This window comes from Saccostrea cucullata, unplaced genomic scaffold (assembly GCF_032062105.1).
Source record: "Saccostrea cucullata isolate Sc308-1 unplaced genomic scaffold, CSIRO_AGI_Scuc_v1 ctg239, whole genome shotgun sequence".
NCBI classification, from domain to species: domain Eukaryota; kingdom Metazoa; phylum Mollusca; class Bivalvia; order Ostreida; family Ostreidae; genus Saccostrea; species Saccostrea cuccullata.
In genome coordinates, this window is record NW_026939884.1 from 77,590 (window position 1) to 90,133 (window position 12,544).

At 33.2% G+C, this 12,544-nt stretch overlaps 1 protein-coding gene across 1 annotated transcript; it reads left to right on the plus strand.

The window, feature by feature from the left end:
- The first annotated feature begins 54 nt into the window (after window positions 1-54).
- On the plus strand, window positions 55-12,276 carry LOC134254194 (atrial natriuretic peptide receptor 1-like). The gene is made up of 20 exons (XM_062736740.1): window positions 55-133; window positions 641-782; window positions 1,062-1,384; window positions 6,572-6,723; window positions 6,916-6,988; window positions 7,080-7,215; window positions 7,788-7,874; window positions 8,047-8,190; window positions 8,299-8,420; window positions 8,610-8,815; window positions 8,902-9,015; window positions 9,244-9,363; window positions 9,442-9,535; window positions 9,661-9,888; window positions 10,163-10,312; window positions 10,404-10,427; window positions 10,683-10,774; window positions 11,227-11,578; window positions 11,916-12,047; window positions 12,136-12,276. The coding sequence occupies exons 1-20, from the start codon at window positions 55-57 to the stop codon at window positions 12,210-12,212; spliced, it is 2,847 nt and encodes a 948-aa protein (XP_062592724.1). The 3' UTR covers window positions 12,213-12,276.
- The last annotated feature ends 268 nt before the right edge of the window (window positions 12,277-12,544 follow it).

The following is a 12,544-nucleotide window of genomic DNA, read 5'->3' on the forward strand; positions in this document are numbered from 1 at the left end:
TGAAATGACACGCCGCTACCAAAGTGTGAAGGTACGTACATGTAAAATTAATAAATGACACGCCGCTACCAAAGTGTGAAGGTACGTACACGTAGAATTAACAAATGTTACGCCGCAATACCAAAGTGTGAAGGTACGTAAATGTAAAATCAACACTGAAATGACACGCCGCTACCAAAGTGTGAAGGTACACACATGTAAAATTAACAAATGACACGCCGCTACCAAAATGTGAAGGTACGTACATGTAAAATTAACAAATGACACGCCGCTACCAAAATGTGTACGTACGTGTGTGTAAAACCAACCCTGAAATGACACGCCGCTACCAAAGTGTGAAGGTACGTACAAGTAAAATCAACAAATGACATAACGCTACCAAATTTTGAAGGTACGTACATATATATACATGAAAATTTGAAACTAAATTCAATCCTGCAACTATAAATATGCACTTTTCTTGAATTTTGCCAGCAAAATTTTCGTTGAAAAAAAGAACTCTTTTGCATTTTTAATAGTGTAAACTTTTCTTAAGGTTCAGTGACCCTCTTACAAGAAAGATAACTCTCATCGGAAAATTACCTAAACACCTTAATAAAATGTTCATATTATGTTTGTCAACTTGTGAACTGTTCTGTAGGAACGATCCTGAGATGGGTGGATCCACCACCTTCCACCTTAAAAACAGAAACCGGATTTAACACCACATATGAACTGATACTTACATCCGACTTCTACACCTGGGCAGTCACTCAAAACTTCTTTCAAACTAAAGGATTCACGTATGTTATTTGATATTTTTGGAGGAAAAAAATCTATTTTATTTAAAAATCTTTGGCGTTTTATATATTGTGAATTAGATAATCTTATAAGAAGAATAGCTATTAATTAAGTTGTGAATTTTGATTCCTTCTTGTGAAGAAAAAAAGCAAAAATGTATTTCATTAGGATCGTTGAACAATCTCAATGAAATTTGGACTTGAAGACATTGATAAAACGTTCTTCAAAGAGAACACTATATTTCCAGTGAAGATCACATTTTCTGTCCGCATGTTTTGCAGCGATGGTCCCACTGCGCAGGCGTGGTGTGAGAATACGGTGTGTCCGTCGGCTTCTGCGGCCACAGCTGACAACTGTTGTATCCATCACGTGAATGTCCACTCCTGTCCGAGAGCACGGACAAGCTTCTGTGGACCATGGATTCCGCACGACGGACAGGTGTTCACGCACTCGGAAGCCCTCGTGGGTCCAGTGCAGCAGGGAAATTGGACAAGTTATGTCCCGGGATTTTATGAAAGCGGATTAACGTCGGTGATTGCACATTTTAAAGTGGCTGATATGCACTATGCTTTAGAAACTGTGATCAATGTTGTTCCGAAATCAGGTTTGTGTAATACTTTTTTTTATCTATGTCAAAAAATTGGAAGTACAAGTACTAGTTTATTAATATTTCATCTAATTATCACTGAAGTATTTGGGTTACTGTGTAAAAACACGTTTCCTTTTCAACACTTTTTACATCTGTTAAAAACACCCTTCAATGCTCGGTATTCTGCTAATCATACTCAGGAGCATAGAATAATTGAATAAACATAATATGATTGATACATTCTCGTCCTAAAACAAGAACTTTTAAGAGGAATCCTTGCACATCAAAATTGTGAATATTTTACCTGTTGAATTATTAGGAATGAAGAAAAAGACTTTCGAAGAATTACTTTATTTTGCTATATATACTCAGTAGAACCACAGCCTACATGTACACCACAATTCCTGACCCAAAGGCCATCAATTTCATGATTCAAAAGAGGCAACGTTGAACATCATTAAAATGCTCCTGAATACCGAAGATGATCACATTCACGGAACTGATGCATTTTCACTATGTAGTTAATAAAATCTCACATTATCACCCGTAGCCCTGAAGTATTTTTTTCTCTCTCACAAAACTGATGCATTTTCACCACGCAATTAAAAAAAGTCTATCTCTAACACAAGAACCTATGATCCTGGTATAATGAATTTCAGAAGGTTGGAAAATTCACTGTTGCTAATTATGAAATGAAATATATGGAGATAACGAATAGTATTCAAGCTTAAAAGTCCATTTCACAATGCACAATATGAGCGGGAAAAGGGACCTCAAAAACATGAGAGGTTTGGTCAGCCGCGTGCCCCTTGTCATGATCGGAATATAACGGAAAAAATCCGTGGACAACTCAGTGTGTAAATAATGGCCTAACAATAAGTATGAAAAACGTCAGTCAGCATTTCCCAAACTTATTCAACAATATACCCTCAACACCTTCATAAGGGGTAATATCTCTTAGTTGATTCGATGCGCAAGAGCTTATGCTACATATGTACAATTTCTAAAACGGGGTAAATCATTGACAAACAAGTTCCTGAAACAAGAATATCAGCAATCTCGTTTAAAGTCATCATTTCGTAAGTTCTATGGTCGATACAATGAGCATACGGCGGGTGTGACTGGTCGGCAGGGGATGCTCACTCCTCCATGGCACCTGATCCCACCTCTGGCGTTTTGGAGGTCCGTGTTTGCTCTGCTCCTATTTTGTATCGTTTAATGGACGTTTGAGCTTGAAAACTGATCGTTATCTCCATATATTTTATTAAGGAGGTGAATATATCGAAGTGTTTGATCTAAAAATATCTAGAAATAATACGGGCCCCTGGAAATAGCAGAGTTGGTATCATATGACAAGGAGGACTAATCATCCCCTAGCCTGTCAGCCACACAAGAAATATTTCAAAGCTTTGACAGATTATGCACAATGCCTTTTTATTTTATTAAACAAGGAAAGGCAAACGACCTATTCGGTAACTGTTGCTAAAATTTTATCTTATTAAACATATAAAAGAAATCTAATAAATCACAAGACATAAATACATTTGAAAAGAGTATAACTAGATCAAATGAAATCTTATTTGTTTTGTTTAATTTTCATCAAAATATCAATTTTTCACACAGCATGGCTAAAATATGATAAATTATTTTTCGCACACAAGTTTGAATGGTCCATTTATACCATAGCAGAATCCACTTTGTAAATAATTGTTTAATTTTTCAGTTCATGAACTATATCAATAGGATTTTTCTTCCAGATTTGCTCTGTGAAATTAGTAGGATATTTACTTTTAGTTATTTCAAAGAACCCCTGTAATGCATTGTCCGTTGTTGACTGAATTGTTTTGCCTGGTCTGTCCGTTGAATTATGAAAGCTCTACTTTACTATTTATAACAATATATCAAGTGTTTGATAGCTTATGGAACTTTGTAAGGTTAATTAAACAAATGGCAGTTAAAGTTATTTGTCCTCAAACATTAATGTACTTGGAATCTGAATGACATTTCCTATGTACAGGTGACGCATAAAATTAAACTGATTTTGTGGAATCTTAAAATTCTACAAACAGTTTTTAATATGTTCACTTATTTACAAAGAAGTTTATTAAATTTTCAATTCTAATTAATAAAATGAGTTTTGGAAAAAACAATTATGGGGTTATTTCAAAATAAGTCCATTTTTGAAATGGTTTTGTTGTAAAAGGAATTATTCAAAAAATGAATGCTTTTCATAAAGTTGAAAAAAATATTATCCTCTCATTACTAGTTTCTTAACAAGCATATTGTAACGTTTGCCCAAAGCCTTTTATTAGAATGAAGAAAAAGAAATTACTAAACTGTCATGAAACATATGGATATAACGAACAGTATTGAACATCAAAAGTCCATCAAACAATACAAAATAGGAACAGAGCAAACACAGACCTCCAAAACATCAGAGGTGGGAGAATTCCCTGCTGACCGGTCACACCCGCCGTGTTATCCTTGTCATGATAGGGAAATAACGGAAAAATCCGTCGTCAATTAAGTGTATAAATAATGGACTAACAATTAGTATGAAAAAAACGTCAGTCAGCAGTTGACTCAATGATAAATTGTACTTGCTGACACGGTCATTGTATCGACCATAGAACTTGCGAAATGTTGACTTTAAACGAGACAGTTGATATTCTTGTTTCATCAGCTTGTTTGTCAATGATTTACCTCGTTTTAGATATTGTTCAAACGTAGAGCATGCTCCTGCATATCGAATCAACTGAAAAATATAAACTCCATATGCAGGTGATGAAGGAAACTTGCTACATAGATAAGGGATGTTGACGATTGTAAAGTCAAAGTCAGCACGTTTATCATAGATCTTGGTTTTATATTACCATTAACGTCTTTTTCAAGTACAATATTCAAATATAACAGATGTGTCAAACTCTGTGGTATCTTTCATCTCAAGCTCACCAGGATAGATCGTATCGACGTAAGAATGGACGTTATTGTTGTTATTTGACAATAGGTCGTAGATATATCTAAAGGTCGTTTTAAAGGCCAGAGCAAGTGTTTTCTTCTTTACATATATAAGATTTTGGACAAATTATGCTTAATATGAATACAAAAATAGGTCTGCTAATAACGGGGCGCAATCGGTTCCAAGGGATAAGATTTCCAATGAATTGTTGGAAGATCTGGTCTCCAAAAAACCCCATGGATATTGTCAATCAGAAACTCCAGCATCCATATTTATTGATAAGCAGCTGTCAATGATATCAAAGAGCTTGGAATTTAATTTATCGTGTGGAATGGTTGTGTATCAAGTTGAAAAGTCGTATGTTTTTAAACTGGTTGATTTTGGTAAAACCTTGTAATTTCAAATCGTCCAAAAGTTCCTTTGAATGTTTAAGTATCCACATCTGATTTACACCACTTCTTGAATATATTGTCGCACAGTACACTCTTGAAGCTTCTCCTTCGCTACTGCTAATATCTTAGTGAGGAGTAGAGAAAGAGCTTGGTTGAGCATTTACTGGAACCCGCTATGTAGGACTTTTATGTAACTTCCGAATCCAATATAGATATGGTAGTTCAAATTCATTTTGGTTCTTTGGGATCTTTAAAATTTTCAAACCTGACATATGATTTTGAAGATTTTCTTCCTTAGAAAGGGAACTATACGTATAAGTTGGATTACCACCTATAGAATTAAATCCAATTTCTTCTAAGATATAATGTATAAAATGAACCTTCCTCACGACCTAGAATGTATAATAATGTCAGATTCAAAACTTTCAAAATGATAAATTCGTATCAGTTAATTTGATCGTTTTATTTTGGAACCAATGTCAGGTCAGGTCATATATTTTCCCTTCACATTGAAAATTAAAAAAAAAACCCACCATTGCCAATTATGCGATGCCTATTTTTATTTCAAAAGTTTAAATATTTTCTTTTCGCGTAAAAATATATTACCATATAGGGTCTTTTAATAGATGGTACTACCAAATCGACATGAATTATTCAACTGGATAAAATCTAGTTCAAGCTATTTGCACAATTGTTAGCAAACTAGATTTCAAGTGATATGGATAGATTTTTATGGATGGAGAAGACGCTACAAACCGTGTATGAAATTAAAAAGCATCTTCAAAGTAATTTTGAGAAACTTTCTCGACATTGATTGTGACGTTACAATGTTGGTTAACCGTGCTCCATGGTATCAAAATGTGTTACTTTAAAATTGGCTAAATTGAGTTCTATTTATTCAAATGGATTGAAACTTCATACTTTGACAAAATAAAATGTTTTTATTTACAAAAATTGTTGATCAATAATCTTGTTATATTAATATGACGATGAGGAACATTGTTTACGATTTTTTTAATGACCCTCGTTTTCAGTTCTTTGAAAATGAACAATAAGAAGAGTACTGACTATTTTAGCGGATAAAATTTTAGCGGGCTACCATCAAAACGCCAAAATAAGCTAAAATTAGCACCCCGCTAAAATAACCCGCTATACGGTAGTTTGTGTCTCCCAGTCGATTAGGTGAGCAAGATCATGCTTCATCTACGAAAACTTTCTAAAACAAGGCAAACCCTAAGCTTTAACAAGGAAAATGATAATTCTGACTGATGTTTTCATACTTGTTGCTAGGCCATTATTTACACGCCAAATTGTTTACGGATTTTTTTTTTTCGTTTTACCGATCACGTCAAGAGGCACACGGCGGGTGTTACCGGTCAACAAGGGATGTTTACACCTTTATGGCACGTGATCAAATTTTAAATGGGCAATTTGTTTGCAAACCCTTTATACAGTATACTGGTTATTTCAAATAGCAGTATATGAATTCGATACATATACAAAAATGTTCACTGATTAACTTGTTCTGACTGGTCAAGGAAAATTTATTTCTATTAACTATATTCATAATAGTATGAGGATTGGAACGTCACATCAGACATGAATTATATGTGAGTACCTTATGACTTTATCAGTTCTAAGATGTCCGACTTTTTATGCGCAGAGTTCCGCACAGCTTACATTTAATGATTATAGAAGCCCGTGTTTGCTCTTCTCCCCAACAGGATTGTTTCAATTATTCCCGTTCAATATCTCCCTATTTCACAAATATTAAACTTCCAATCAAAGGGTTATGTACGTACTGGTATATATGAGTTGAGTTTTTACGCACCACGTGATTAATCTTTACAGTTTGTGGAGACGGAACTTGTGACACGGACCTATTGGAAGACTGCTCTACATGCCCGAGGGATTGTGGGAAATGCCCGCTACAGGCACACGAGATTGCTCTTATCGTCGTCTTCTCCTGTCTTGTCGTCATCGCAGGAGTCATTGTATTCATTGTACGTGGGCTTTTGTTGAACTTTAAAAAATTTCAGATCAACATATGATATTGCCGTTAATTATCTGATAAGGATTTAGATTCTACAAGCTACATATACACCGATACATCTGACTTGGTAGATATTACGTACGCAAAAAAAGTATGCAAAAATTACGGGCTTACGTTTTAACAGATATAGACTTCTTTACAGTATTTCCAGTATCAGAAACGAAAGCTTCTTTGGGATGAAAGTTGGATTATTCCTTATGAAAAAGTCCAAGAAGGTACCATAAGTTCTGAAAATTGCCTTTATTTTGTTTTACTCAAATTAAATATTATTAATATTTGTCAAATTAACCTCATTTTGATTGCTAGATGAGGGTCTTCGTGGAGCTTTTGGTAGTATGATCAGTGTCAACATGGGTGCCAGTACAGACCTGACCAGTGGTACAACAAGTAACATGTCAATGTCCGCTCAAAGAAAGCAAGTCTTCGCTAAAACAGCCATTGTGTGAGTAGTATTTCAGAGGTTTAAAAGTAGTTTTGGTATTGATAGGCACAATGAGTTCAAGATAGGGAGAAGGCTTTGTCTGTTCATATAAAACAAATACATTGTATGCACATAAACTCTTTTGCATTTAATACATACATATATATTCATCAATATTTAAAAGACGGATTACTTGGCCAACATATTTATAACAAAAACACTGAAAAATTATCATTTATTTCTACTCAGCCAATGTTTTAGTGAATAAGAATCTAAAAATGATACACTTAGAAAAGAGATCAATTTAAGAGGAGAATCGGACTAGCCAATATCCATTTTATTTAAATTAACAAAATATAGTTTGCCTATTCCTTACTTATCAATCGGATACAGAAAAAAAAATAGGAATAATTTTTAACGTCCCAATAGTGTTGTCCAATAAGTTTACTTAAATATCAATGTCTACGGTAAACAATATTGATGAAACTTTTTTGAGCAATATTTAATATATTAGTTAGAATTCATCGTATGTTTATGTTGTGAATGTACAAAAGATACCATTATTTTTTAATTGTCTTTTTAAAATCTTTTAGCGAGGGAAAAACTGTTGCTGTGCGTAACGTGAAGAAAAAGGAATTCACTCTGACTAAAAATATCAGGATAGAAGTTAAAGAAGTCAGGTAAATAACCAGAAATCTTATTTTCAAGTGAAAAAAAAAATTAAATAATTTTCCAAACTCTAACAGAGCCCTTAATTTAATTATGACATTCAGTAAATAACCTGAATTTATTTAAAATTGAACACTTTTGTTACTTTGACTAAGTATGAGAACCTTACCATGTTTGTTGTAGAGAGCTGGATCACCAGAACCTCTGTAAACTGGTGGGTTGTTGTACTGAAGTAGCTAACTTTTGTGTCTTAGTGGAATATTGTCCCAAAGGAAGCATCAGTGATGTCTTGTTAAATGATGATATTCCACTAAACTGGGCTTTCAGGTAAAAATGAAGAAATCAAACAAAAAGACTTAAACACAAGCAAACAAACCAAATGGAAGCAAAACGAGGACAAAACCACGAATCTGATTTATTGTTTTGTACCTTTAGATTTTCGTTTGCAACGGATATAGCTAGAGGGATGGCCTATTTACACTCCTACAAAATAACTCATGGACATTTAAAAAGTAATAATTGTGTAGTAGATGATAGATGGACTGTAAAAATCGCAGGTGAGGAATTCGTACTTAGTCTCCAACACTTTATATCTAACTTAATTATGTAAAGTAACAGCTAAAATTTTATAACGTAAATTAAAGAAAATAACTCCTGGTAATTAAAGTAAATGAAAAAGAGTTTTATTAACTTCATTATAAATTTTTGATTTGTATAAATTTTGTTTGTTTCTCAACACCATCCAGACTTTGGTCTGACGGAAATTAGGAGAGACGATGAGATGATTCTTACTGAAGATGACAAAGAAGACAGATATTATAAAGATAAACGTAACGAAGTCTACATAGCACCGGAACTGAAAGGTGGCGCTAGTGTTCCATCTTGTAATGGTGATGTGTATTCATACTCCATCATTCTTGTGGAAATAGCCACACGCAATGATCCATTCGGAGTACGTACTTATATAAAAAATAAGTATTTATATTATTTTCCAGCTTTAAGATGCCTACAAATATTTAAACATTTTGATATTTAAAGGATGAAGACCCTTTTGACATTCCTAAATGTTGGAAGCCACCTCTCCCCGATTTATCTCTGGAAATGGCCGAAGATGCTGATAGCGCATGCCCATGCCCCAAAGACTATAACTTTGTATGTTTATAAACCAATTTCAGATTTGTTTTTTAAATAAAATATTTTTCTAATAGCTGAACAATTTCAATGCTAAAGCTTATGTTATTTTAAATTCTGGAGAAAGGTGGTCTTGATTTAATTAAAAAAAATTGTTCCATGAAAGCTGAAATCTAAAATTGTATTGCTTTTTGAAAGAAATCCTACTTTAAAGAAATGTATAAGAAACAGTTAAATTTTCTGTTATAGTTAATTGCAGATTGTTGGAATGACACACCAATAAACAGACCGACCTTTGAAAGCATAAAAAAGACTCTACACAAAATAAATCCACACAAAATGAGCCCAGTGGACTTAATGATGAACATGGTTAGTTTTGTACAATATATTTTAAAACAACCGGAATTTTATAGAATTTATTAACTCACTGCCAGGAATTTTGTCTAGATGGAGAAGTATTCAAAACATTTGGAGTCCATTGTTGCAGAAAGGACTCAAGAACTTGTTGTTGAAAAGCAAAAGACGGATAGGCTATTATACAGTTAGTAAATTTTATTTAACTACTAATATCAATGTCATCTTATTGATTTCTTTACTGGGAGAACTATCTAAAACATCGCTTAATTTCCTCATACGTTCACGAAGTTAACGTTGATTTTCTCGTAGGTATGTTACCTAAACAAGTTGCAGATGATCTGAAAATCGGTAGGAGAATAGAAGCAGAATCATTTGACGCCTGCACAATCTACTTCAGCGATATAGTTGGATTTACTTCCATTTCCGGCGGAAGTACACCTATCCAAGTGGTGGCGCTGCTGAATCATTTGTACACAACCTTTGATTCTGTAATCGACAAATACGATGTTTATAAAGTGGAGACAATAGGAGATGCATGTAGGACAATTTTTACAGTCTTACGAATGTTTATATTAATATTCATGTACGAGGTAATGTAAAAAAGCGTAATTTTTACAAAGTACTCTTGAAAGAAATTATCTGACTAATTGTTTAATAATCAAGTTTTGTTTTTTAAATCAATTTGATATTAACTATTATAGTTTGTTTAACTATCAAAGGAATGGATAAAACAAAGTTTTTGGAAAAGACATGCAGTATTTTCGTTTATCTTGTGTGGCGATCGTAATATTTTGTTAAACTTTTATATAAGATATGGTTGTCTCTGGAATACCTTGTCGAACACCCTTTCACGCACGCGAGGTTGCTGACATGGCGATTGATCTGGTGTCTGAATGTACAGTTTTCCAAATACCTCATTTACCAGACACTCCACTTAAGATCAGAGTGGGATTACATTCAGGTTTGTCTAAAGAAATAATTTTAATTGCTAATGTTATTTAAATACTTGTCAAACAACAGAGATATACTCTGTATTCACACTTTGACTTCAGGTTCAGCTTGTGCCGGAGTCGTGGGCGTCCAGGATGGAATCAAATGAAGATGCAACCACACGCTATTGAAATTTATATCAACTGTGGTTGAGAGTGACACCGTCAACACAGCTTTTGAAATAATAATTTCTAGGATGCATTTCAATCAAATGGCGAAGGTCTGAAAATTGTTCTTTTGAAATAAATATTTCAGAAAAAAATGAAACTGCTATCTTTTGTGCGGAATGAAATCTTTTATGATTTAAGCTAATGTTATGCTGTTGCTTTTGACTTTTCCAGCGTACAAAATTCACATCAGTAACTTTACATACCTGGAGTTAAAGAACATTGGTGGCTATCAGTTTGAAAAACGTGGAACAATACCCGTGAAGGTTTGTATCAATTCGATTAAGTAGATGTTAATATTCCAACAATAATTATTTTCGTCAAAAGCAAATGTTGCCTACACAAATGCAATTTTGTCTTTTTTGTGTAATAATTAAAAAAAAACAACATTTTTATTCATATGTATATTTTTTTGCCATTTGCTCATGGTAAAAGTTCTTTAATATTAAGAATATAATAAAAGGTCAGCTATGATGTAAAATAAACCATCATCTCCATCATGTAAAACATCTCACTTATTTAAATTCTGTATAGGAAGAAAAAAAATTTTATTGCAATGAAATAAATTAATAAATATATTGAAATGTTCAGAGACAAATCTCATGTAAAATCTATAAACTGTACATATATTTTCCGATGTATGAAGATTATATGCATACATCATGATTTGGGGTATCCCTTCTTAATAATACTTGGATCCAAATTTTAATCTCCTTAGGGAAAAGGAGATATGGTCACATGGTGGCTGCTAGGCAATGATAAAAAGGTTACCGGAAGTTCAAATAAAGATACTCCTCCAGTCCAGCAAACTATTCTACCTCCGGATGACATTAAAAATGATATTTCAAGTGAAGAACAAAAACAAGATCTGATTGACTACAAAGAAGAACAAAATACCACCCTTCAGAATATGAAGGACACACCTTATATATCAGATGATAAACTGTTCACCCCTGTAGAGCTCCAAGATTTTGGTGTTTACAAAGAAGAACAAAATACCACCCTTCAGAACACTGAGGACATCAGTTATATATCAGATGATAAACTGTTTACACCTGTAGAGCTCCCAGGCAAGTACAAGTAAAACTATTAGACATAAAATCCGGTTTTATTGGTGCTTTTTATTTGAATTTATTTGTTAACCACATGCTTTTTTTCTAATAAATTTAAGAAAGTTTTTGTTCAATTCAAAGGTAGAAATTTAGCTTTTGATTTTAAATATATTTTTCCTAAATATCGTTTCTTCTTTATTCATTTTTGTATCTCAACGTCACCTTTTGGTGCATCAAGAATATTTCAAAACAATTTCATAATACTAGTATCTTACACAAACAACAAAGTTCAATTTAAAGAAAAGGAGGACAAAATGAACCATAAATACAATAATAAACGTTTGATACTTTGCAGAAGAGAAACCCAAAACGAGGAAAATAAGCCAGATAAGTACATCAAACGATTCCGGATACAACGAGAAGCAGGGATCCGGAAGTCTGGATGACGTCAACGAAATTGTCGTGAAAAGCTATGCTTCTCTAAATGGTAAATATGTTAAGAGTCTTGCAAATCTACTTTTTCTACATTTTCCATGTGTTGTTTTATTTTACACTGTTAAATTTACTTTTTATAGACGCGCTCTCTGAAGAACAGGAAAATGTTCGAGGCAAGAAAACGACGCATTTCTTGATACCTGATGGCCATGAATAGCTGTTAATTTATACATTGTGATATTCCAGTGTAACAACATGTTCTTCTCTTAATATAAAACATATTTAAAATAAGGCTATTTTTAAACGAAAAAATGCATTCTGTTATTTCCTCAACTGCATACAATGATGCACATTTGTTGACGCAATTTCTATTTTATTATAAAAATAAAGCTATATAGACGAGATATGTTTCCTCTTGTCAATGCCAACAGCTTGCAATATAAATTTATAATATATTACTTTTTCTTAAATATATATAATTAAGGAATTACCTGTGAATTTCAACAGCTTGCAATATATTATATTATTTTTTTTAAATATATATAATTA